General features: G+C 40.0%; 3 protein-coding genes across 9 annotated transcripts in view; 2 read left to right on the top strand and 1 right to left on the bottom strand.

Moving 5' to 3' along the window:
* The window catches only part of SLC12A6 (solute carrier family 12 member 6), an 87746-nt gene extending 72780 nt beyond the window's left edge, over nucleotides 1-14966 (top strand). For all 3 annotated transcript variants that reach the window (XM_019832715.3, XM_003987308.6, XM_011283087.4), the window contains 12 exons: nucleotides 251-369; nucleotides 1774-1872; nucleotides 3571-3690; nucleotides 4471-4575; nucleotides 4999-5167; nucleotides 6696-6891; nucleotides 7912-8081; nucleotides 8953-9084; nucleotides 9683-9790; nucleotides 10004-10188; nucleotides 10580-10713; nucleotides 11645-14966. In XM_019832715.3, the coding sequence (XP_019688274.1) occupies nucleotides 251-369; nucleotides 1774-1872; nucleotides 3571-3690; nucleotides 4471-4575; nucleotides 4999-5167; nucleotides 6696-6891; nucleotides 7912-8081; nucleotides 8953-9084; nucleotides 9683-9790; nucleotides 10004-10188; nucleotides 10580-10713; nucleotides 11645-11736 (1629 nt within the window). In that variant the 3' untranslated portion in view covers nucleotides 11737-14966. The remainder of the gene's footprint in view (nucleotides 1-250; nucleotides 370-1773; nucleotides 1873-3570; nucleotides 3691-4470; nucleotides 4576-4998; nucleotides 5168-6695; nucleotides 6892-7911; nucleotides 8082-8952; nucleotides 9085-9682; nucleotides 9791-10003; nucleotides 10189-10579; nucleotides 10714-11644) is intronic.
* EMC4 (ER membrane protein complex subunit 4) lies at nucleotides 14632-19897 on the bottom strand. 4 transcript variants are annotated; one of them, XM_003987307.4, is made up of 5 exons: nucleotides 19686-19894; nucleotides 19231-19345; nucleotides 15881-16034; nucleotides 15428-15588; nucleotides 14632-15199 (listed from the first exon to the last, which is right to left on the bottom strand). In XM_003987307.4, the coding sequence occupies exons 1-5, from the start codon at nucleotides 19769-19771 to the stop codon at nucleotides 15164-15166; spliced, it is 552 nt and encodes a 183-aa protein (XP_003987356.1). In that variant the 5' UTR covers nucleotides 19772-19894; the 3' UTR covers nucleotides 14632-15163. The 4 variants fall into 4 exon arrangements, with proteins under 4 accessions (XP_003987356.1, XP_006932724.1, XP_023111310.1 ...); XM_006932662.3 differs by lacking the exon at nucleotides 15428-15588 and having other exon boundaries at nucleotides 19686-19897; XM_023255542.2 differs by lacking the exon at nucleotides 19231-19345 and having other exon boundaries at nucleotides 19686-19828.
* A 19-nt stretch (nucleotides 19898-19916) lies between these two features.
* The window catches only part of KATNBL1 (katanin regulatory subunit B1 like 1), a 60527-nt gene continuing 58491 nt past the window's right edge, over nucleotides 19917-21952 (top strand). Inside the window, exon 1 of one of the 2 annotated variants that reach the window (XM_045059592.1) lies at nucleotides 19917-19958. The gene's annotated coding sequence lies outside the window, so the exon portion shown is untranslated. The remainder of the gene's footprint in view (nucleotides 19959-21952) is intronic. The other variant, XM_045059591.1, reaches the window with a different exon arrangement.

Raw genomic sequence — 21952 nt, 5'->3', positions numbered from 1 at the left:
GAGCGTAAGCAGGAGAGGGACAGGGAGAGGGGAGGGGGGAACAGAGGATCCAAATCAGGCTCTGCGTGCTGACAGCAGCAAGCCACAGTAGGATGCTCAACCGACTGAGCCACCCAGGCACCCCGAAATATCAACAGTCGTTAACACCATCATCTTTCATATATCTGAAACTGTAACATGGAGGAATCAGGGAGCATTGACTCAAACACTTCCCACATTCCTGTGTCTGATATTTCCCTTCTCTGTACAGGTTTTTGGTCACAGCAAAGCCAATGGGGAACCTACCTGGGCTTTACTTCTAACTGCCGCCATTGCAGAGCTGGGAATCCTTATCGCCTCCCTGGATCTTGTGGCCCCAATTCTTTCTATGTAAGAGCCAGTTCCTCTCTTCACTTTTTCTTGCTTAAATGATACATAATACATGTTGATTTCCATCAGGTGTATAACAGTTGTGGTAAAAGAGTGAGCCAAGTACTGGTATAACTGCACCTAAATAGTATATATTGCTAAGAAGTTTCGTGTAAGGCTTTTATAAATTGTCATGGTTTCTTCCTACCTGTATAACTTGAAAAGTTCTTTTCCTTCCTTTGTGATTCATCATCACCTAGTTGTAGTTTTTACTGCTACTGTTAGGTTGGATCCTTTAGCTGGGACTTAGTGTTGACTTAATACCTACCTGGCACTGGGCAGCATGGTAGGAATACAGAGGCGAATGACACAATCCTAAGAAACTGATGATAGATAAAGAGACCAGTGATCTTTGTACAGTGTGATGAGAACTGTGGTAAAGGTGAACAGCGTCATAAGAACTCTAAAGGGAGGCACCTAAGTGGACTGAGACTCAAGAAAGGTTTACTACTTGCATCTTGAAGGAGGACTGGTGATTAACTCAGCAACTGAATAGTGAGATGTCCCAGGCATGGAATGTGTGTGAAGGAACTGAGGAATGAGATAATGTAGCACATCTGAGGATTGAAAGTAGTTTGGCTTAATAGAATGGCGGGTGCCTGTTGTGAGCTAGCTGAGCAGAGAAGTAGGTAGAGCCAGGTCACAAAAGACCCAGAACTTTTACCTGGAGGGAGGGAATGATCCTTTGAGAAGAGAATGGCCATATTTATGGTTTAGAATGATCAATTTGGTATAAAAGATAAGTGTGAAGGAGGCTAAAATTGAGCTGGGAATGAATGCTAACTGGAAGCTTATTTAACTAATCCAGCAAGGAATAAATGAGAGCCTGAACAAAGATAATAGTAATAGAGATGGGAAGGAGGGAAAAGGTTTAGAAATGTGTAAATAGGTAGAATCCACAGGACTTGATAAGTCAATTTGGAACAAGGATGCGTAACAAAGAGGACACTGGGATTTTTCCAAGAACAACTGGGTAAAGAGTGGTTGTGTCTTCACTGAAGGAGAACACAGGAAAATGAGCAAGTTTGTGGGGAGAAGTTTGAGTTTCTCTACATCCTAGTCTTAATCAGGGGCTAGTGGGCTAGAACAGAGGCTTAAATACAACAAAGGTCTCCATTTAAAATAATGCCCGGTGGCTTAGTCAGTTGAGCATCTGACTCTTGATTTTGGCTTAGGGTCTGATCTCACAGTTCATAGGTTCCAGCCCCACATTGAGCTTCATGCTGACAGCATGGAGCCTTCTTGGGATTCTCTTGTCTGCCTCTCTCTCTCAAAAATTAATAAATAAACTCAAAAAAATAAAATAACCCTTGAAGAATCATTTTACAGTAATATTCATGCCTCTTACTTTGTTTAATCTGCCAGGTTTTTCCTCATGTGTTACCTCTTTGTGAACTTGGCATGTGCCTTGCAAACATTACTTCGAACACCCAACTGGAGACCCCGGTTTCGCTACTACCACTGGTAAGTCTGCTCTTTTTCTTCTTCTTTCCCACATTGGGAGAGAACCCATCATTGAACTAGGAAACTAGGAGATTCTGGGTTGTCAATATAATTTTTCTTGGTCAGCCATTCCATACTGTTGCGACTTGCAGTGCTTACCTGAATTTCCATCATCGTACCATGTTTTCTTCATAGGTCACTTTATAACTTCTAACACCCACTTGAGGATAAAGATCAAAACTATGAAATAAATATTTCCAGCCTGCTGCATTCTTCAGGTTAAACCAACCTACCCTTTGCAGATCTGTTTTCTGTTTACCTCTTAGCTAAGCACTGGACTTCATCCCTTTCTATCTTTATTCTCATACTGTCATCCGTTTTCATTCTTGAACTCTCTTTTGACAGTTTCATTTAGCAGGTAAGAGCATGAGCTATAGCTTCAGATGACCTTAGCTTAATGTCAGCTCTACTGTTTCATAGCTTTGTAACTTTTAACAAAGCACATAACCACACAGAATTCAAGTTTATTCATTTGATACTGAATAGTATCACGTAATACTGATAGTATTACGTATCCCACAGGGTTGCTTTGAGATGATCTGAAGTGCTCAGCACAGTGCCTGCTACGTGGTGAAACTCTCAGTGGAAACGTCACTACAGCCGCTGCTGCTGTGTTGGCATCTCCTCAGTCCTAAAGGAGTCATTACGCTTTTCACTGCCATCCCATCTCTTCCTCATTTCTTTTCTGTCATGGCTAAAGGTTCTCTAATAGGTCCCATATGGACCTGTTGCTATATTCCTCTTTGCTTTTTCTTTGACCCTTTCCTGGCTTTACTTACCAGTGATGAGCAGTAATGTGACCTTTATCTGGCAGAAAATTAGATCCTCACTGATCTTATCGCCTCTAATCCAATTTCTAGCTTTAACCTTAATCAGAAGTTCACTGTGAACTTTTTTGTGTTACTATTTTGCTTTTGTTTTCTCTTTATCCTGTTTTTACTGGAGCCTAATCTTTCCAGATTGAGCTCTCCTGCTCATTCTTTGAGATTCATCATAGAGCTAAGAAGTTCATTCTGTACACAGAAGAACTGCAATAAACATGATTGTTCACCTAATCTATTTGCTTAAAACAAGCATTTTATCATTCTCTGCCATGTTTCTCTTATGTAAAGTAAGAAAACTAACACCAGCTTTCCTTCAGTGGGTTCTACACATATGCTAATAAACATTCATAAGGTAAAGATCAATATCTACATGAAATATCTACATGAAATACTTTTGTTAGAGATCATCACGTTAATAATTCTGACTATATGCCCCATCCCTGTTTCACCTAGTAGGTATTAATTATTCTCACAACTACAGATAACTTTTGTTGAATCATGGTTATTTATATGTTTTTCCAGCAATGGGACACATCAGCACAAAGGATGGTTTGGGCCTCAGCGCAGGCCACGATAAAACAACTATAAAAATTGAGAAAAATCATTTAGAAACTTTTATAGCAATTTGACATTGTCATAGCATCCAGGCATATAGTAATTTTTCTAACAAATCCTTTTTATTGCATTTTACAAAAGTTCACTCTGCAATATATTAGAATTAAAAAATTAATAACAATTTCTCACCAGTTTGAGAAGCACCTCTAGCATAGGCTTCTTTTTTTAGTTGCTTAGGAAAGCACTTTTTTCGTTTGTGTTTTTGTTTTTAATTTTCTAGGGCCCTCTCTTTCATGGGAATGAGTATCTGTCTGGCTCTGATGTTCATTTCTTCCTGGTATTACGCTATTGTAGCTATGGTGATAGCTGGTATGATCTACAAGTACATCGAGTACCAAGGGTGAGTTTGTGGATGTGACCTTGATTACTGATAAAAGTATCCACACCAACTAGTTTGGTTAGAGCCAGCCCAATGGAAATTGCATTGAGGATCCAGATAACCTCATTCATCTGTAACTAAATTTTGTATCCCCGACTCTCCTAGCCGTCTTACAAGACACAAGCTTACAGATACAACAAGGGGAACCTATTGAGAAAATATGAACAGATCAGTGAAAAAAAATAACTAAAAGGACATGTCGAAATAATAATGATAGGTATGAAAGTATAACACAAATATAAATACTTTTGCTTATCGCCTCAGTCAAGGTATTGTTTTTGAAATGAAAAAGAATTCTGAAAAACTGTAACAACTAAGACTTCAGTAACAGTTTCCAAAAATTAGGAGTAAATAACACTCTGGTTCAGAAGATTACATTGAGTTTCGCTTTCTCTCCATTATTTTCAGAGTAAATTGAACTTTGGGTCTGCAGTCATTTTATTCTCCAAATTGCTATTTTACATTATTGCTTTTAACAGGTCCATAGAAGGACAAATGAGTGATCCTTCCAGCCTTTATTTTGAACTATTTATTGTGCAGTGCAGTCCATCACTGAATGGCAGTACGGATCTGCTTATAGCGGGTTCATTATGTTAATAAAGAGCATTTAGTTATTATGAGTTTTAATTTTCTGTCTTGTGCATATGTTACTTTTAGATAAAAAAAAAATAAACTTTATGTTTTGAAATTGTACTTCCTGTAGTTTAAATCTGTCTCTACTCTTTTCTTTTTTTCTCCCAGAGCGGAGAAAGAATGGGGTGATGGAATCCGTGGGCTGTCCCTCAGTGCAGCCCGATTTGCTTTGCTTCGGCTGGAGGAAGGACCTCCACACACTAAAAACTGGAGGTAAAGAAATCAACAGAGCCTAGTGGTGTGGTGTTTGGCACATGGTTAACACACCCAACCGTGTGCTTCAGGATGACAGGATAAGGAATTGAGGCGGCTCAAAGAACTGGTGTAATATATCTGTTTTGAACAATTCCAAATCCTTCATCTTGATTCCCTTTTCTTCTTGTGGTGTCTGATCTAGACTTCTACCATTTTTATTGTTTGTTGCAGATTGATCAATCTGCAGTGATACTGCAGTGATACAGGATTCAAAATCACTATACCCTCATCCTGTCCTTTCCTTTCCTTTAATCTCTCCCTTCTGCCCAGTTACATGTTTTATCCAGATCTCCTCAAGTAAATGCTAGAATCCTCATTCTGTTCCCCAAACCGAAAGTCTTTTCTCCTTCCCCACCCCCCCTCCTGCCAACCTCTTTACAGGCCTCAGTTGCTTGTATTGCTGAAACTAGATGAAGACTTACACGTCAAGCATCCTCGCCTCCTCACCTTTGCTTCACAGCTTAAAGCAGGAAAGGGCCTCACTATTGTGGGCTCTGTTATCGTGGGGAACTTCCTGGAGAACTACGGGGAAGCTCTAGCTGCTGAGCAGGTAAGAAAGAGTCAAGCCTACTGACTTAGTGGAATGCAGCTTATGGTTTTGTGATGTAAAGTTATAAGATGTTGTATTTCTAAATTAATCCCTTTCTTGAGTGATCCAGGTTGTTTCCTTCTTGGTGCTTGCTTTCAAACAATCATATTCTCCCAAATAATAAGATGAACCAGAAAACAGTAATTTATTCTTTCCATTTAGAGAGCACTACTGGGGCACCCGGTGGTTCAGTCAGTTAAGCATCCAGCTCTTGATTTTGGCTCAGGTTGTGATCTCAGGGTTCAAGAGATCATCGGGCTCTGTGCTGACAGCATGGAGCCTGCTTAGGATTCTCTCTCTCCCTCTCTCTCTCTCTCTCTGCCCCTCCCCCTTCAAAATAAACAAACATTTAAAAATAAATAAATAAAAATAAAAAGCACTACTAAACTCTTAAGATTATTAAGGCTGAGCACTATTTCCAAACATTGGTTGAGTCAGGCCTCAGAGAGGTCCTTTAAATAAGTCTGTCCCTTGAACTGTGGAGATGGTTCTGCTCAATCTGGTGACAACGAAGAGCGGTAAACAACTTTTTTTCCTCCTTAGCAGTCTACATGGTATTGTGAGCAAGATTCCTTTGCTTTACTTCTGGTTAACTTGCCAAGTATAAGCTCTCCTTAAAGAAGAAAGCAGTTTTCACTCTAATGCTTATTATAATTGATAGAACCAACCCTGTTGTTCGGACAGATGTTCAATTACATTTCAAAAATTTTACTGGGTTGCATTTTGGAACACTCTGAAACCCTAAAAACTAGAAATAATGAAGAAGCATTAGTGCAGGATGATAAATATAAATAAAAAGCACAGGATTGGAAATCAAGAGACTTGCTTATATTACCCTAGCTACACCACTGATACAATCTGTGCCTTTGGGAAAATCATTTCTTCTTTCTGCACCATTATTCCCTTCACCTTTCCACCAGGAGAGCAGAGTAAAAGTAAATGAAATATTATCTCCAAATTGGCCTGAATAAATAATAGTAAAGCAGAGACAAGTGTCATCAATAATCATTTTTAAAATATCAAAAAAGATACAGAAATAAGAGAAACCAAAAATAAAACATACCTGAAAAGAAAACAAAATTCTTAAGTGAAACTGAATCATCAGATTGAATTTCTAGTAATATGAGTCAGGGTATCACGGCAATTGAGGAAAGAAGGAGATCATGTTTACACTCACCCTAGTCGGTTAAGAAAGAGTATTGAATATTCGCTTTGTGAAACCCCTGTTCTTGATTTGTCTTGTACGTTACAGAGAAGGAAAAGGTAGAAACTCCCTATAGTCAACCAGCAGTATATGTAGTAAGCACTTAGAGAAAAAGGCAAAGGATAATGAAATTCCATCGGATTAATTTTAACTTTTTGGACGTTTCTGTAGGAGGTATGGTCTTACGCAGAGTTTGTTAAAGAGGAGGAGAATATAATAAGGAGAAGAGTAATAAATAAAAAGGTTCAGTGTGAAGCAATTCAGTGTTGAGGTTCTCTTTTCCAGACCATAAAGCATCTAATGGAGGCAGAGAAGGTGAAAGGGTTCTGCCAGCTGGTGGTGGCGGCCAAGCTGAGAGAGGGCATTTCCCACCTCATCCAGTCATGTGGCCTTGGGGGCATGAAGCACAACACCGTGGTGATGGGATGGCCTAATGGCTGGCGCCAGAGTGAAGATGCTCGAGCTTGGAAGACTTTTATTGGTACAGAACACTTTTCATTTTATCCTGAGGGCCCAAAGAGGGGATAGACCTATATCCCTGTTACCTTAACCCCACCCCATAGTGGAGACTGTGCCATTGTTGAAGCAGAGTATTATAAGGGCACCTAAATGACTGCTAACAGTAATAACCTTACTCTACTCACCCCTCCACCTTTACCTTATGTTCATGAATTATTTATCTCTGTCATGTATTATGTTGGGAGTTATTACTGAAATTGCCATATTTTCACTTACGATCTCCTATCATTGACATTCTCACAGGAATTGGAAGGATCATCTTTAATCAAAATCTCCAAAATTCACATATCCTGCCTCCTCCCCAGAAATGTAGTGATCAGAATATATCTAGTAACATAAATCATGGTTCTGAATCTAATTGTGTTATTCAGGTTTTTCTCAATGATTGTTGTTGCTCGATGAGGTATAACCTACTATGTAAACAGAACACCTTGCTTAAAGAAGTGTAAAAAAAAAAAAAAGGGCACCTGCTTGGCTTAGTTAAGTGTCCACCTCTTGGTTGCGGTTCAGGTCATGATCTCACGGTTCGTGGGACCAAGCCCCATGTCGGGCTTTGTGCTGAGAGTGCGGAGCCTGCTTGGGATTCTCTCTCTCCCTCTCTCTCTGCCCCTCCCCCACTCATGCTCGCTCGCTCTCTCTCTCTCTCTCTCTCTCTCTCTCTCAAAATAAATAAACTTAAAAAAAAGTGTAAAAAAAAGCATTATCCTTGGGGCACTTGGGTGGCTCAGTCAGTTAAGCAGCTGACTCTTGATTTTGGCTCAGGTCATGATCTCATAGTTCATTAGATCAGGCCCCATGTCAGGCTCTGCACTGGTAGCTCAAAGCCTGCTTAGGATTCTCTCTCTGTCCCTCTCTGCCCCTCCCCTGTGCTCTCTCTCTTGCTCTCTCTCTCTCTCTCTCTCTCTCAAAATAAATAAACAATCTGACATGGTGGGAAGCAAGGCAGGACTCTCTGTTGATCCTGATTCTGTTTTCTCCCTAGGCACAGTTCGAGTGACAACTGCTGCCCATCTGGCCCTGCTGGTGGCTAAAAACATCTCCTTCTTTCCCAGCAACGTGGAGCAGTTTTCTGAGGGCAACATTGATGTGTGGTGGATTGTGCATGATGGGGGGATGCTCATGCTCTTACCATTCCTACTTAAACAGCACAAGGTATTTTAGACACTTTTTGAAAAAAGTCTATCTCCCTTAATTAAGTTTTGTCCTGGTTCACTAGACAGATCCTTCCTCTTTGATTCTATAGTGTTGGGGCTTAGGATCAGAAGAGTTGGGGATTATTCTTAGCTTTCCCATGATCCCAGTTTCAACCTTATGAGAAATGGTTTTGTAGTTGGTACCTACCTATTTCCACATGAAATTCAGCAAATTAATAAAGTTCCATATGAGCTGCTGGAAAAACATTAACAAATGAACACATCTGTTAAAAAAAAAAATACCAATGGGGCGCCTGGGTGGCGCAGTCGGTTAAGCGTCCGACTTCAGCTAGGTCACGATCTCGCGGTCCGTGAGTTCGAGCCCCACGTCAGGCTCTGGGCTGACGGCTCAGAGCCTGGAGCCTGTTTCCGATTCTGTGTCTCCCTCTCTCTCTGCCCCTCCCCCGTTCATGCTCTGTCTCTCTCTGTCTCAAAAATAAATAAAAACGTAGAAAAAAAAATTTTTTTAAATAAATAAATAAAAATAAATAAACATTCAAAAAAAGAAACTTAAAAAAAAATAGCTATTATAGTCTCTGTGGTACCATCAGTATTCTACCTGAATACACCACCCTCTTAAGGTATCATATCATCTTTTGCCAGTTTTTTTCTTGTTAGGAAATTAAGAACTTCTTTAAAATGTTTTAAATGTGTTTCTTAGTCAAGCTTTTGCCCCAGTACCATAATTTAGCAAGTAAGAAACTGGAAACAAATACCCTGATACTACAGCAAGGTTGTCTAAAACAAAAAATGGCTTGCGTTTTAGGAAATAATTCTTTTTTTTTGCCTTCTTGCCTCTCACTTTCCATTTCTGTATGGTAATTTCTCAGGTGTGGCGAAAATGCAGCATACGGATCTTCACAGTAGCCCAGTTAGAAGACAATAGTATTCAGATGAAGAAGGACCTGGCCACCTTCCTCTATCACCTGCGCATTGAGGCAGAGGTGGAGGTGGTGGAGATGGTGAGAAAGAGTTTGAGATCACAAAGACTACCCTTCCCCCACTTCCTACCCTGTCTTCCTAGAGCTGTTTCTGGTTTGGAACTTGTTCAGCTGCAAATGTGAATTAATCCCTTAGTTCCAACAAACCCCTAATATAGTGATCGAGAGAAGTAGACTATGTATGTGATGTGTAGTTGGTGTTTTTAATTTTTGCTTTCTTGGTTGTGACACATTCTTTGTATTTTGGCCAGATTCTTGTCTGCTTAATACAGGTTTTTTTTTTTAATTTTAATTTATATACGTGTGGTAAAGTCACACATAGCTTTTTGTTTTGTTTTGTTTTGCTTTAGTAACCTGGCAGTAAAAAAAAAATGTTTTTAAAGTAGAGTTTGTGCTTTGGAAACATATGTAATGGTTAGCTTATGGAAGACTCTCAGGGCTTCTATATTTGATCTACAGTCCGCAAAATTACATAGCTCAGTGCCTGGACAAAACAGGGGTGAAACTTAGGTTGATGTTGTGATACTTTCTCTGGTTTAGTGAGTGGAAAAGAAAACGTATGGCTGATCCTTGTTTCCCCTTTGTGCTTATTGCCCATGCTGCGTGTGATCGGCGGCAGCATGACAGTGACATTTCAGCTTATACTTATGAGCGCACCCTGATGATGGAGCAGAGATCCCAGATGCTCCGGCACATGCGACTGTCCAAAACCGAGCGGGACAGAGAGGTGAGACCTTCCTGTATTCATTGAATCCTGGCCCTGTGAAGTCTGTCACTGAAAGGGATGATCCTCTATTGCTCTCCTAGGATGACAGATTCTTTCTTTCCCACTTTATCAGTTCTTCCACTGTAACCCTACATTATTGTTTGAAAATAATTGAAGCTGAAGCATGAGAGAGATTTGGGTATAGAGGTCATAGCTGTGTTGGGCCCTCCTCAGGCACAGTTGGTGAAAGACCGGAACTCAATGCTGCGATTGACCAGCATTGGGTCTGATGAGGATGAAGAGACAGAAACCTATCAGGAGAAGGTGCACATGACTTGGACAAAAGACAAGTACATGGCATCCCGGGGACAAAAGGCCAAGTCGATGGAAGGATTCCAGGACCTGCTTAACATGCGTCCGTAAGTTTTCCAACTCACAAGCTTTTCACATAACATGGTATCCCAGTCAGTGGCATACATGTGACTTTGCCTGGATACACAGGATAAAGTCTGTTCATTCCACACCAAATCCAGCCATCTCTGTTATTTCCCTGTGCATACCAGCTACCAGTTAACATTGTACACAAGCTAACCACCCTTCTTCCTCACCATGTTCTGTTCCCGGCATAAAACAAGCAAACGTCGAATGAGAAAACCCAGGCCACAATATTAAAATAAAGAAATCATTTGTTCATTGCATTATTCATAGTCATTGCAAAAAAGCTCTGTATCTCAAGGTTTTTAAAGTTAACTGTATGTCTAGCTTTCTCTTTGCCTTAACCACCTCTATTTTTCCCTTCCACCTGCCCAGGGACCAGTCCAATGTGAGGAGGATGCATACAGCAGTGAAACTCAATGAGGTTATAGTTAACAAGTCCCATGAAGCAAAGCTTGTTTTGTTGAATATGCCAGGGCCACCTCGAAACCCTGAGGGTGATGAAAACTGTATCCTTTCCAAGAGTGGGGTTATCAGTAAGGAAAATCTTAGCCTGTTTCTTAGATGAGACCACTAGGTAACCTTAAAAGTCATTGTCTGTGCCCACATTTCCCTCTTGAGGAGGGAAGGCTGTTAAAAGTCTTAGGCAAGAATTCTTACAAAGTAGTGAGAGTAATCTCCTTTTGGGGAGGTGGGTGTATATGTTCTCTCTGAACCCTAAAAAGACTTTATAGGTGGTAAATTTGCATCATGACTTCTAATATTTCATGGTATAGAACCCTTTCTGACAGTCCTAGAGACAGAGTACCCACATCCTTTCTCCTTTTCAAGCTCTACCCGCTTTGCAAAGCTCCTGCGGATGGAGTTAGGGGAGAAGCAGTGGAGTGGAACCTCCTCCAAAGGGAAAAAAGAGATAAGGGTTTTTCCTCAGACCCTCATCCCAGGATTGTTTTCAGGGGGCCCCTTCAGAACGGCAATGGTGTAGACTGGCCCATTTGCACCAGTACCACTAAGCAAAAAAAGATTAAGAAAAAAAGAATTGGCAGAAAAATCTGACTTGAGCAGCTTCACTTAGAAATTACTTGGGTTCTCTCTAGCAGTCTTCTAAGCTGCCCTGTTGTGACGTTTTCTTCTTTTTTGGCTTATTTTGCTATGTGGTATGAACATGTTATTTGTGGTTTTCCTCCACTTTTTTAAGTAATGTTTAGAAAAAAATCTAATAGAGATCTTGTATTATATATGCAAAGGGACTAGATTCCTGGATTATTTCACAGGGTTAAATGGACTCCAGAGTTCAGATCTCTTCAATTCTTAGTATATAGTAAGTAAAACAAGCATGTTGATTTTGCAAGTTTGTAGTCAGATAAACCCAGATTATCATGTCAGGTTATAAAAATATGCTTTTCTCCCACCTGTTTGTCTCCTTGACAAATTCTGAAGACATGGAGTTCCTAGAAGTGCTTACCGAGGGACTAGAGCGAGTCCTCCTTGTCCGAGGTGGTGGCAGTGAAGTGATCACCATTTATTCATAATCTACTCCTGAGTGACTCTGCTTGGCCTCACCTTTCCTAAAAGGCTTCCATCCTTCGTGGAAGTGCCAGCTCTTTACTACTACTCCCATCAAGTAGGCCTGGGTTCTGTACACATCACACTGAACTCTTGACAGGCTGAGCCTCAAGTACTTGTGCAAAAAAAGTACAAATAGTTCTGCTCTTTGCTGTCATATGATCTGCCATCCTTACAGAAGAAGCAAATATTCCCTCAACATTGGAACACTGGTCAAGTCCTAAAAGCCATGTCTGTCCCAGTTGAAGTCAAGTTAGAATTAACAAGCTAAACCAATAAAAATGAATTGGCAAAAGGGATGCTAGAAATTCAACTGAAGACCGAAAGCAAGTACAGGTCCAACATTAAAGGGAAGTCTCAGAAGTCATGGTCCAGTGATGACACCATGGTGGTAACAGCCAGAGGACACAGCTTCATCATACTAAAGAAATCACAGCCAAGTGTATGGGGACCTAACATCCTTGTGGAGATAACCTGTGGCAAACCAGGATGAAAACCTTTTTTAGCTAATTTTCTTTAATGAATCCACTGTTCTCCAGGACTCTGATTTTCTGTTAGGGTACTAATATACAAAAACTGACACATGGCTGCAGCCTTTACTTCTTCCTCCAAAATAAGATTCTCCCCAAATACCAGGTTTAAGTACATATACTATGTTGGTGTGTATATATATATATATATATATATATATGTGTGTGTGTGTGTGTGTGTATTTATACACACACACACACACGTAGGTGTGTATATATATGTATATATGTGTGTATACATATACATGCACATACATGTATATATACATGTATATATACATGTGTATACACATATATGTACATGTATATATACATATATGTACATGTATATGTATACACACACACATATATATATATATATCAGCTGGTTCTCAAAATCGATTGTGGTTAAGATTGTAATACAGGCATTATTATCCTGGAAATTGTTTTTTAAAGTTGGAGTGGAAAATTTTCTTTCAGGCTGTGTTCAAATGGCCAAATTAAGGTAACTCCAAATGGTAGCTGTTAAGATCTACTGAAACACAGTCTGTGGTTACCTATGCGACAAGGGCAAACATTAAAGTTGTTATCTAGGAAACCTAGATGATGATGCATAGTGCCCAACAGTTTCTCCTCTCCCTTTTTTTTATGCCCTCTGGGTTGGTAGGCAGGCATAGGTCAAAAATCAGGAACAAACACTAGGAAGACTGGCTGAAATCCTTCCCCAAAAGCGTTGGACTGTCTTTTAAAGGGGGAATCTAGCAATGGGATTTGAAGTTCCAGAGCCATACTCCTTCCATAGTGCCAAAGATTGAGCTGCTGCTCCTCTCCCTACCTGCTTCACTAAAGTGGCATATGATTGGCATTGGCCTGATTCAAGGAATTTCTTTCACTAAGAATCCTGTGGACTCATTTCCAAAGCCATAGCAAAGACTTGAGGCACTCACCTAAATGCCCACAGTATGAGCAGTTTTCTTTTCTCAATTCTATTCTTGTGACTGCAGAAACTTTGCTTTGAACTAAGAGTATCCAAGCCAACAGTCTTCTGCTATAACAGTTGTTTTCAGAAAGCTCTAAATGTGTCAAGGAAATACTTGTGCAAGCTTAGCTTTTTATTTGCTCATTTACTGGTCATTAAAACACCTGGCTTTCAAGCATAGGGAAACCACCTGGAGTAGTAATTGCAAATATGTGAAATGTTCATTTCTTTTATAGGATAAGTATTTAGAGAAACTATCTTAACTGTATTCATGACTGATTTTGAATCACTTTATTAATGATAAATAGTGCCACTCTTTTTTGATTACCCAATAGGATTTGGAGGAAGCAAACCTAGGTATCAGCAGACTATTCATTTGACTGTTACGGGGCAGAGGAGAAAACTCTTCAGTATGGCTTCAGAAATTGAGTCATTTTGTTCCCTTTGCTCTTTTTTCAACCTCAAGACCCAGTCAGGGTAGCAAAGCAGACACAATCTTTAAGTCTTTTTCCTGCTCCTTCCTGCAGAGGGTAGAAGCATTGTTTACAATTTCCACCGTAATACTCCATTGTTGAATTGAGTCCACAGTAGTGGAATAGGTTCCTTAGGACCCAAGATATTGACACCCCAGTCTTTAAAGGTCAGCCTACCCAGGAATTCCTCTACATTTACACACATCCTCTGGCCAAAGTAGTTGATCTTTTTTTTTTTCCATATAGAAAAAATATGGGCAGAAAACAAGGTTTTAGAAGAGCTTTTTGTGGTTGGAGCTCTATAAGAATCTTTTAAAAGGGATAACGGAGTTAGTGGCTACTAATAACAGCCGCTACTTCAGCCCTTAAAACATACAATCACCATTATGTGGGAAAATGGTTATTAGGCCAGATTTAAACTCATCTCCGTCTAGAGCATTTCATGTCCGTGTGTTGCTTATGTTGTTTGTCTGCAAAGTGTCTTGTCTCTTCTAATCACTGCAAATAAAGCAATACTGAAAACTTGATAAGAGAATGCACCTTAGGGGAAGGGGCTTTTATGTTTCAAGAAGGAAGAGAAAGGAAAGACCTCTTCCTGCCTTTTGAGTAAGATTCAGCTTTTAAGTCTCAGCTATGATTTACCAGGGCAGATTATGACAATATCCATTCTCCAGATGCTGGCCCTCTGCCTTCTAAAGCTATCTTAAAAGCTGAGGTTTGAATTGCAGCATCTGCTTGACAGATGCCAGGTTCCTCTTGGCAGGGGAAAGATCATTACTGTGTATCTTCCTTTGCCTCAGATGGCTGTGGCCCCGACTATCCCGCCAATCCTCACGCCCCCTACATGTGTTAAAAATCCATTATTGTGGATATTAAAGTAGCGATTACACTGTAAGCATATTTACGTGCCCTTTTTGTCTGGTTTATTTTTCTTTTCATCATGTATAATCTGAATCCAGCATTAGTTTCTTACATCTTCCACAAGTGTCTCCAACAGAATTTTTATGTTCCAGCTTGTGTTAAATAGAAGTGAAATATTAAGGAAAATAGATTTAAGGGAAACTTGTGCAACTTTTTTTTAAGCATTGTTCTCGACCATTTAATTTATTGAAAGGAGCTGCTGCTGTGGTTCTCGATTTAGCAGCGGCCATTCTTTTGTTTACATAGAGTTACAGTTTTATTTGTTGTTTTGCTCTGTACTGGAAACATAAATAAAGTTTTCTACATTATTTTCAGTCAAGGGCTGTAGTATGGTTTGTGTGTGTAGTGATACATACTTGTCTTTCTGGGCCTCACCATGGAGAAAAGAGAGCTTTGGGTTCTTGTTGGCATGAGTGATCATGTGAAGATCATGTGAAGGAGGAACCACTGGACATGAAAAGGTTGTAAATGGGATCCTGATACAAAGGCACCAGGTACTTCTTTCTCAGGTTCACAGAAGCAGTCCTCCACCACTGAACTCCATCCTCTGAAACAAGAAAAGGTGAAGGGGTGTTGAACTAACTCCTGGAATCAAGTACATTACTTTATTTAATCACAGGCTCTATTTCACTTTATCCTTAAAAAATAACAACTTCCAAACTCCCAAGGAATCTTATTTCTTAAAAAATAAGCTCTAGTACCAACTCAAATCCTCCACCCTCAAATGGGTCAACTATTTACAACTGCCCCAAATTTAACTTTTCTTTTGGCTTACCTCAGGGGGCTCAATGAAGGCTAACCAATCTGATGCATGTGTAGGCAACAGTCCCATTGACTGGCACTTATAAACAGCCAGTGCCAAACCCATGAGGTTTCCAATGAGATATACCAAACCCTGCAGAAACTTCTGACTTGAACTTTCTAGCATCTTGAAAGCTGTTGAGAGAACAAACCAAGTTTTTTTTTTCCCCAATATGAATCAGGTCATTTATTAAAACAATATAGACCCAAAGAAAGAGAGCAAATAGGACCACTGAAGGTGAATAAAAAACCATGATAAGTCCCTCCCCTCCATGCTGCCGCCATTATCATCACCTCCCTGTACACCCCTCTCCACCCCACTGGCAACTAGCCTACAGCAGTACTAAAGATTTTCATGAGTTTCACCTAAGAATATGTCTTCAATTCTTAAAACTTAAGGAAGGGTTGTTATATCAAGAATACTTACTGGCTGAAATGGCCATAAGTGCCTGAATGGGCCGCCAAGCCATCATACACACCATCATAGTAGGGAAGATGGAGATAGTATTGCCTGCCATGTACATGATGAAGAGGTTCATGGGAATCTGTTTGAGGGGACCCAAGGCGATATCCCAGCAGCGCTAAAACAAACACAGTTTTAACTGATGATCTGTATCCTCCGTCCCACATTTGTCAGATCACTGATGTTAAGGTGAAGTGAACACAATTCCCAATTCTGTGCTTCTGAACCGACTCCTCAGTTCCACCACTTTTGCCCTTCATGTTGCCACAAGAAGCTTTGTCTTCCACTAAAGATAAGGCAACCTCAACATTTGTAATATTTTTCCCCATTGGTTTTCCAGATGTTATTTTCCCCCCATGATCTAACTAAAAAGAAAGACTTCCCTACTTTGGTTCTTGTACTTCTGCATCTATCATTGTCCCATCTACAACTGAAGAAATAGGTAAATCCACAAGATGGGAGTTAGCACATCACAGTCAATAACTAAAAAAACAAACTGACAAATCAAGATATTGAAGTCCTGGGGGTGCCTAAGTGGCTCAGTTAGTTGAGCGTCCAGCTTTGGCTTGGGTCATGATCTCACGGTTCATGGGTTCAAGCCTCGCACTAGGCTCTCTACTGTCAGTGCGGAGCCCGCTTCAGATCCTCTGTCCCCCGCTCCCTCAGCCCCTCCCCTGCTCACAAGCTCTCTCTCTCAAAAATAAACATAAAAAAAGGAAAAAACAGATACAGAAGACCTGAATGACATTAACTTAACCCAACTGACATATACAGAACATTACACCCAACACCTGTAGAATTCACTTTCTTTTCAAACATACTTGAGACACTTAGAAAAGCTGACCACTTGCAGAGCCATGAAGAAAGTGTCAGCTCACAAGAACCCAAATCCTACAAAGCATGTTCTTTGCTTATGATGCAATTAAGCTAAAAATCAGTAACAAAAAGAAAACAAGACTCCCTACATGTTAGAATTAACAAATGTTTTCTAAATAATCAACAAATCAAAGAAGAAATTAAATACATATTAGAAAACTATTTCTCTTTTAAAAATTTTAAAAAGCTTTTATTTTAAATTCCAGTGAACATACAGTGTAACATTAGTTTCAGATGTACATTATAGTGATTCAACACTTCATACAAGGTGCTCATCACAAGTGCACCCAAATCCCCATCACCTATTTAACCCATGCCTCCACCCACCTCCCCTCTGAGTCTGTTTCTTGGTTTGCACCTCTCTCTCCCCGCCTTTTGCTCATTTGCTTCTTAAATTTCATATATGAGTGAAATCATATGAAATCATAGATGAGTGAAATCATCTAACATTTCTCTTAGGATAATACTCCTTAGCTCCATCCACATTGTGCTCGGCATCTATTTCAAGAAGTTAGAGAAAGGAATAAAGCCCACAGAAATGAGAAGGAAATAAAAATGAGAAAAGAAATTAATGAAATTTTCTTTAAGTAAACAAAGCTGAAGGCATTTTTTTTTTGAAGATTAATAAAATCAATACTGGAGAGCCTGACGAAGGAAAAAGAAGAGATATTTTACATTGTGAATAAAAGAGGAACATCTCTATAGTTCTTGCAGTGTATTAAAGTGATCATATTATGAATTTTGGGAAATGGATAAATTCCTAGAAGAACTACCTAACAGCATAATATATTAGATTGAAATTTTAAATAGTCCTCAAATTGTTTAAGAAACTGAATCTTTAATTAAGCCCAGATGGTTTTCCTTGGCAAATGCTAAACATTTTAGGAAAAAATTAAGCCAATGTTATACACACTCTCAGAAAATAAAAAATGATCATTCTGCAACTCATTAAATGGGGCCCCATAAATACCAAAACCTGACAAGGACATTATGAGAAAAGCTTATAGATTGACATTACTCCTGAAACTAAATGCAAAAATCCTAAACAAAATATTAAGTAAATCTAGTAACAGAATATATCACTATGCATTGAGCTTATTCGTGTTAAAAGAATAAATGGCCATATTTGTAAGCAGTTCCTGATGTGTCACTTCCATAAAAGATCACTTATCTTGGAGTTTAAAGATCAAACCATCCATACAACAGAAGTGTTCTATAGTATAATAATCTACCTGCAAAATCAGGCCATTTTAATACTTTCATGTTATTCATAATACTACAATTTGATGTACCAAGATGAAAAGTGATATACTTATCAAGAAAGGCACTGATACCAGCTGTCATTTTCATGTTGTAAAAATCACTGCAATTCATGAAATGAAGATCATTTGGTATTGAACAATATTAAGGCTGAGATGAAAAAAAGTGCCAGGTTGTGTTCTAGCTGTCAGGAAACAAAAATCTGCTCTCCTGGAGCTTACCAACGTAAAAAAGACAGTTGATAAAGTAACTATATCATATACATGAATGATATGGGAAAAATATAGGAATTAGGAAAGGATAAGTGGGAAAACAGGATAGGGAGTGCCATGAGTAGGCTTCACTAAGAAGGTAATTTTTTTTTAATTTTTTTTTAACGTTTTTATTTTTGAGACAGGGAGAGACAGAGCATGAACAGGGGAGGGTCAGAGAGAGGGAGACACAGAATCTGAAACAGGCTCCAGGCTCCGAGCTGTCAGCACAGAGCCCGACGCGGGGCTCGAACTCACGGACCATGAGATCATGACCTGAGCCGAAGTCGGCCGTCCAACCGACTGAGCCACCCAGGCACCCCTACTAAGAAGGTAATATTTGAGAGACCTAAAGGAGATGGGAGAGCAAGTCATAAAAGTATCTGGGGGAAGAGTATTACAGGAAGAGGTAAAGAACATGTAGGAAAGTGTGAGAGGGAAGCCTGCCAGGTATATTCAAGAAGCAGCAAGGAGGCCATTCTGACTAGAATGGAATGAAGAACAAAGGGGAAAGTGACAGAAGATGAAGTCGCTCAGACTCGAATGATAGGTAAGGTAATAAATAGTAATAAGTAACAAACTTTCTCATCTGTTGTGAGGATAAAGCCAAAAGGATATCTGACACATTGGTTGTGTCAGGGAACTAGAGCTGTGGTTGTAAGGGAACTAGAGTAAAAGGAGGACTTCAGCTTTTAGGCACAGGCACCAGTAGATAATTTCCACCTACTTTCTTACGTCGTTCAAACGCCTTTTGTTTTTCCAACTATTAAGCACTTTTACTACTGTAAGTTAATCTCAATCGGCTTATCTACCAATATTGGGGTTAAGACTCCTACAGTAAGTCAGTCATATGCTGCCTGGGAGAGGAGGGTGCGTGTGTAGGTCAGGATTGGCCTAAGAACTACTGTGACATCTATACCTCTGTACCTTCTCCACCAGAATCCGGTCTGTCTCCTGCACGCTGGTATCAGGCACTTGCTTGTCCAAGTAGCCAACAGGGTACAGCGAGTCTCCCTGGCCACCGCCCCGGTCACTTCGGCTCCTAAAGAACCAAAGCAGGAAACTAAGGCTGCAGCCTTCCACACTTCAAATCCCACATTTCCTGTTCTATTAATCATAGGAACAAAGAGCCTCAGATACACCTACCCAGATTAGACCAAGCCCTCTCGTGGGTTCGTCAGACCTCTGTCTATTGGGAGGAATAAAATAAACATCCTTTGAACATTAGAAACTTCCGCGGCAGAGAAGCCACTAGCTCCCCAGGAGTCGTCTTTATGCCACCCGTCCTTTTCAGAGAGTTGTGCCTCAGAGATCAGTTCTTATTCCTCTGCGGCAGTACTGGGGTGAAGGCTCTGTTACCTAGCTTGGCCCCTGCTCCTCACCTGCTGCCTCCTCCAGGCCCGCTCAGTTCAATGGCCCACTTGAAGCGCCGGCCTCGGTTAGCCACCAGGCTCCCCTGGGCCGTCATGGCAACGGCCACCTACCAAAGCTGCAAAGCTCCTCACTGTAAAGCGGGCCGGGACCCAGGCCCACTGACACCCGCTACTTCTCTGTCTTACTCTTCAAGCCCGCTTCCGGCGCGTAACGTAAACGTCACTTCCACCCGGAAATTGGCGGACGGAGGGTGGAAGAGAGAGTCCTTGGAAGTGCGGAAGGTGGGTGTCGTGAAGGTCAGACCGTACTTAGCTCCGTAAAACGACCCCCGAGCGCTTCCTCCTCTCTGAAGAGGCCTGTTGTGTGTTCCCTGACCTCTGAGGTGCGCTTTGCAGAGGGAAAGTCCTTACTGACCCTGTTAGGAATTGAAGCCTAGAAATCCTTCTGAGCTCCTACGCTCTCCCGGGAAGACAAGATTCAAATCTGCGTTAAAACCTGTATTCACCACGGGTTGAGTGACCTTGAGCAAGTTATTTAGTAGCTTTCGAGTATTGAAAATGCCCTCCATGTCCCAGGAGCTTTGTGTTTAAGAAGTCACGTTAACCCTGCGCGGTAAATAGTCCTATGCTCATTCCGCCCAATGCTAGGAGGCAGTTTAGAAGTGGGAAGGCTCGTGGGCCTGAGATACAGATGGCCTTCTTTTGAATCCTGGCTTCTTTACTTACGTGACTTTGGACAAGTTAAATCTTTTGTGTTTCAACCTTTTCATATGTAGAAGTTGGATAATCTGCCTACTTTCCAGGGTTTTGAGGTTAAATAGAGTGCCCGCTACGTATGCATCATTTTTTTTAATTAAAAAAAAAAAAAAAAAGCACAATAGTGATTGGATTTTGTGTTCAGTTGTATACTTATATAATTTAACCTGATGTTCGATATTTAAGTTGTTTCCCGTTTCTACCCCTTTTATAACCATTGAATGTGAACATTCTTGTGTGTGTTGTATTTCCTTAAATTGAATGCCTAGAAGCGCAGTTGCTGGATCAAAGACTATGCACATTTTTAAGGAATTTTCATTTTAAATGCTCACTAGCAAAATCGCACCCATTTGCATTCCACCAGCTTTATAATGTGTTTTAATTGGCGGTTTGAAAAATGGTACTGTATTTTTAAACTTTTTTTTTTTTCTTTGACTCCCAAGTTACTTGATATGATAGGCTTAGGGGTGAGGGAGGAGGAGGAATGAGGTGAGAATATAATCAAGAGCTAAGATTGAAAAGGGCCAGTTAAAGAGTTTGGGCCCTTGAAGATGATGCTGATCTGGAGACGCTGAAGATTTCCATCCCCACTTTGTTTTCTGATTTTAAAAGTATCGTGTGTTCATAGACTATTTGAATAAGGTAGTAACAAGAAACACTTTTCCCCTTCCAATTCATTCTAAAATATTTATCTGATCTTAGGAAGACTCAGCTTGTGGATTGCTTTCCTGCTTTTTTTCTACTTTTCTGCCTTTATCTCTTATCTCTGATAAACCTTTGAGATTCATCTCAGACTTCACAAGGGTCTTGGCCCTATTGGGCAATCTTCTTTGTCCTCACTGTAATCTGCGTAACAGCACTTACTGCATTGCATTTATGTTTGTTGACATCCCCTGAGCACATATCTACCCCCTCTCTTGCTGCACCCTGCCCTAAATTCCTTAAAGGTAGGAGGTATGTGTTAATTATATTTGATTCCATTGCCTAGAACATGATGTATTGAATAACTGTTTAGTGAATGTGAGTAAATTAATTGAAAGTAAATATAATACAGAACTGAATATACTATAATTACATTTATGTGAAAAAATGTAAAAACTAGAAGGGAATACGTTTTAGAACGTTATCTATTGTATCCAATTAATGGTTTTCATGGATTTTTTTTTCTTTTTTTGAGTTCAAGTTTCTTTAATAAATTGTAAAGGAGCACTTTTGAAAACATTGTTAGTCATTCGAATCATATATTCTGTTCCTTTTAAAGTACTCCCCCACTTACTATAAAAATGTTTAAACTGGAACCCAAATCGAGGTTGCTTTGGCCTCAGTAGGTTAGTCCAGGTCATTTATTCCTTTATCCTAGGAATCCTCATAGTGTAATTTGCTAAAACATGTTCCAAAGAACTTGAAGACTGAGGTGAACAATGAGACTGAACTGAGAAAGTGTTCCAAGGTCAAACACACTTGAGGAAAACTGTAGATGATATTCTACACACACACCCTAGAGGGTCTTAGTGTGATTA

This window comes from Felis catus, chromosome B3 (assembly GCF_018350175.1).
Source record: "Felis catus isolate Fca126 chromosome B3, F.catus_Fca126_mat1.0, whole genome shotgun sequence".
NCBI lineage: Eukaryota > Metazoa > Chordata > Mammalia > Carnivora > Felidae > Felis > Felis catus.
This window is presented reverse-complemented; position numbering and strand designations above follow the sequence as displayed.

Excerpts from the sequence above, each read along its gene's own strand:
- EMC4 (XM_003987307.4), bottom strand. The coding sequence starts at position 19,771 with ATGACGGCCCAGGGGAGCCTGGTGGCTAACCGAGGCCGGCGCTTCAAG. Across the intron at positions 19,346-19,685 it reads GGGCCTGGAGGAGGCAGCAG|GAGCCGAAGTGACCGGGGCG; the intron begins GTGAGGAGCAGG and ends TTGGTTCTTTAG. Across the intron at positions 15,589-15,880 it reads ACTTATGGCCATTTCAGCCA|CTTTCAAGATGCTAGAAAGT; the intron begins GTAAGTATTCTT and ends TTCTCTCAACAG.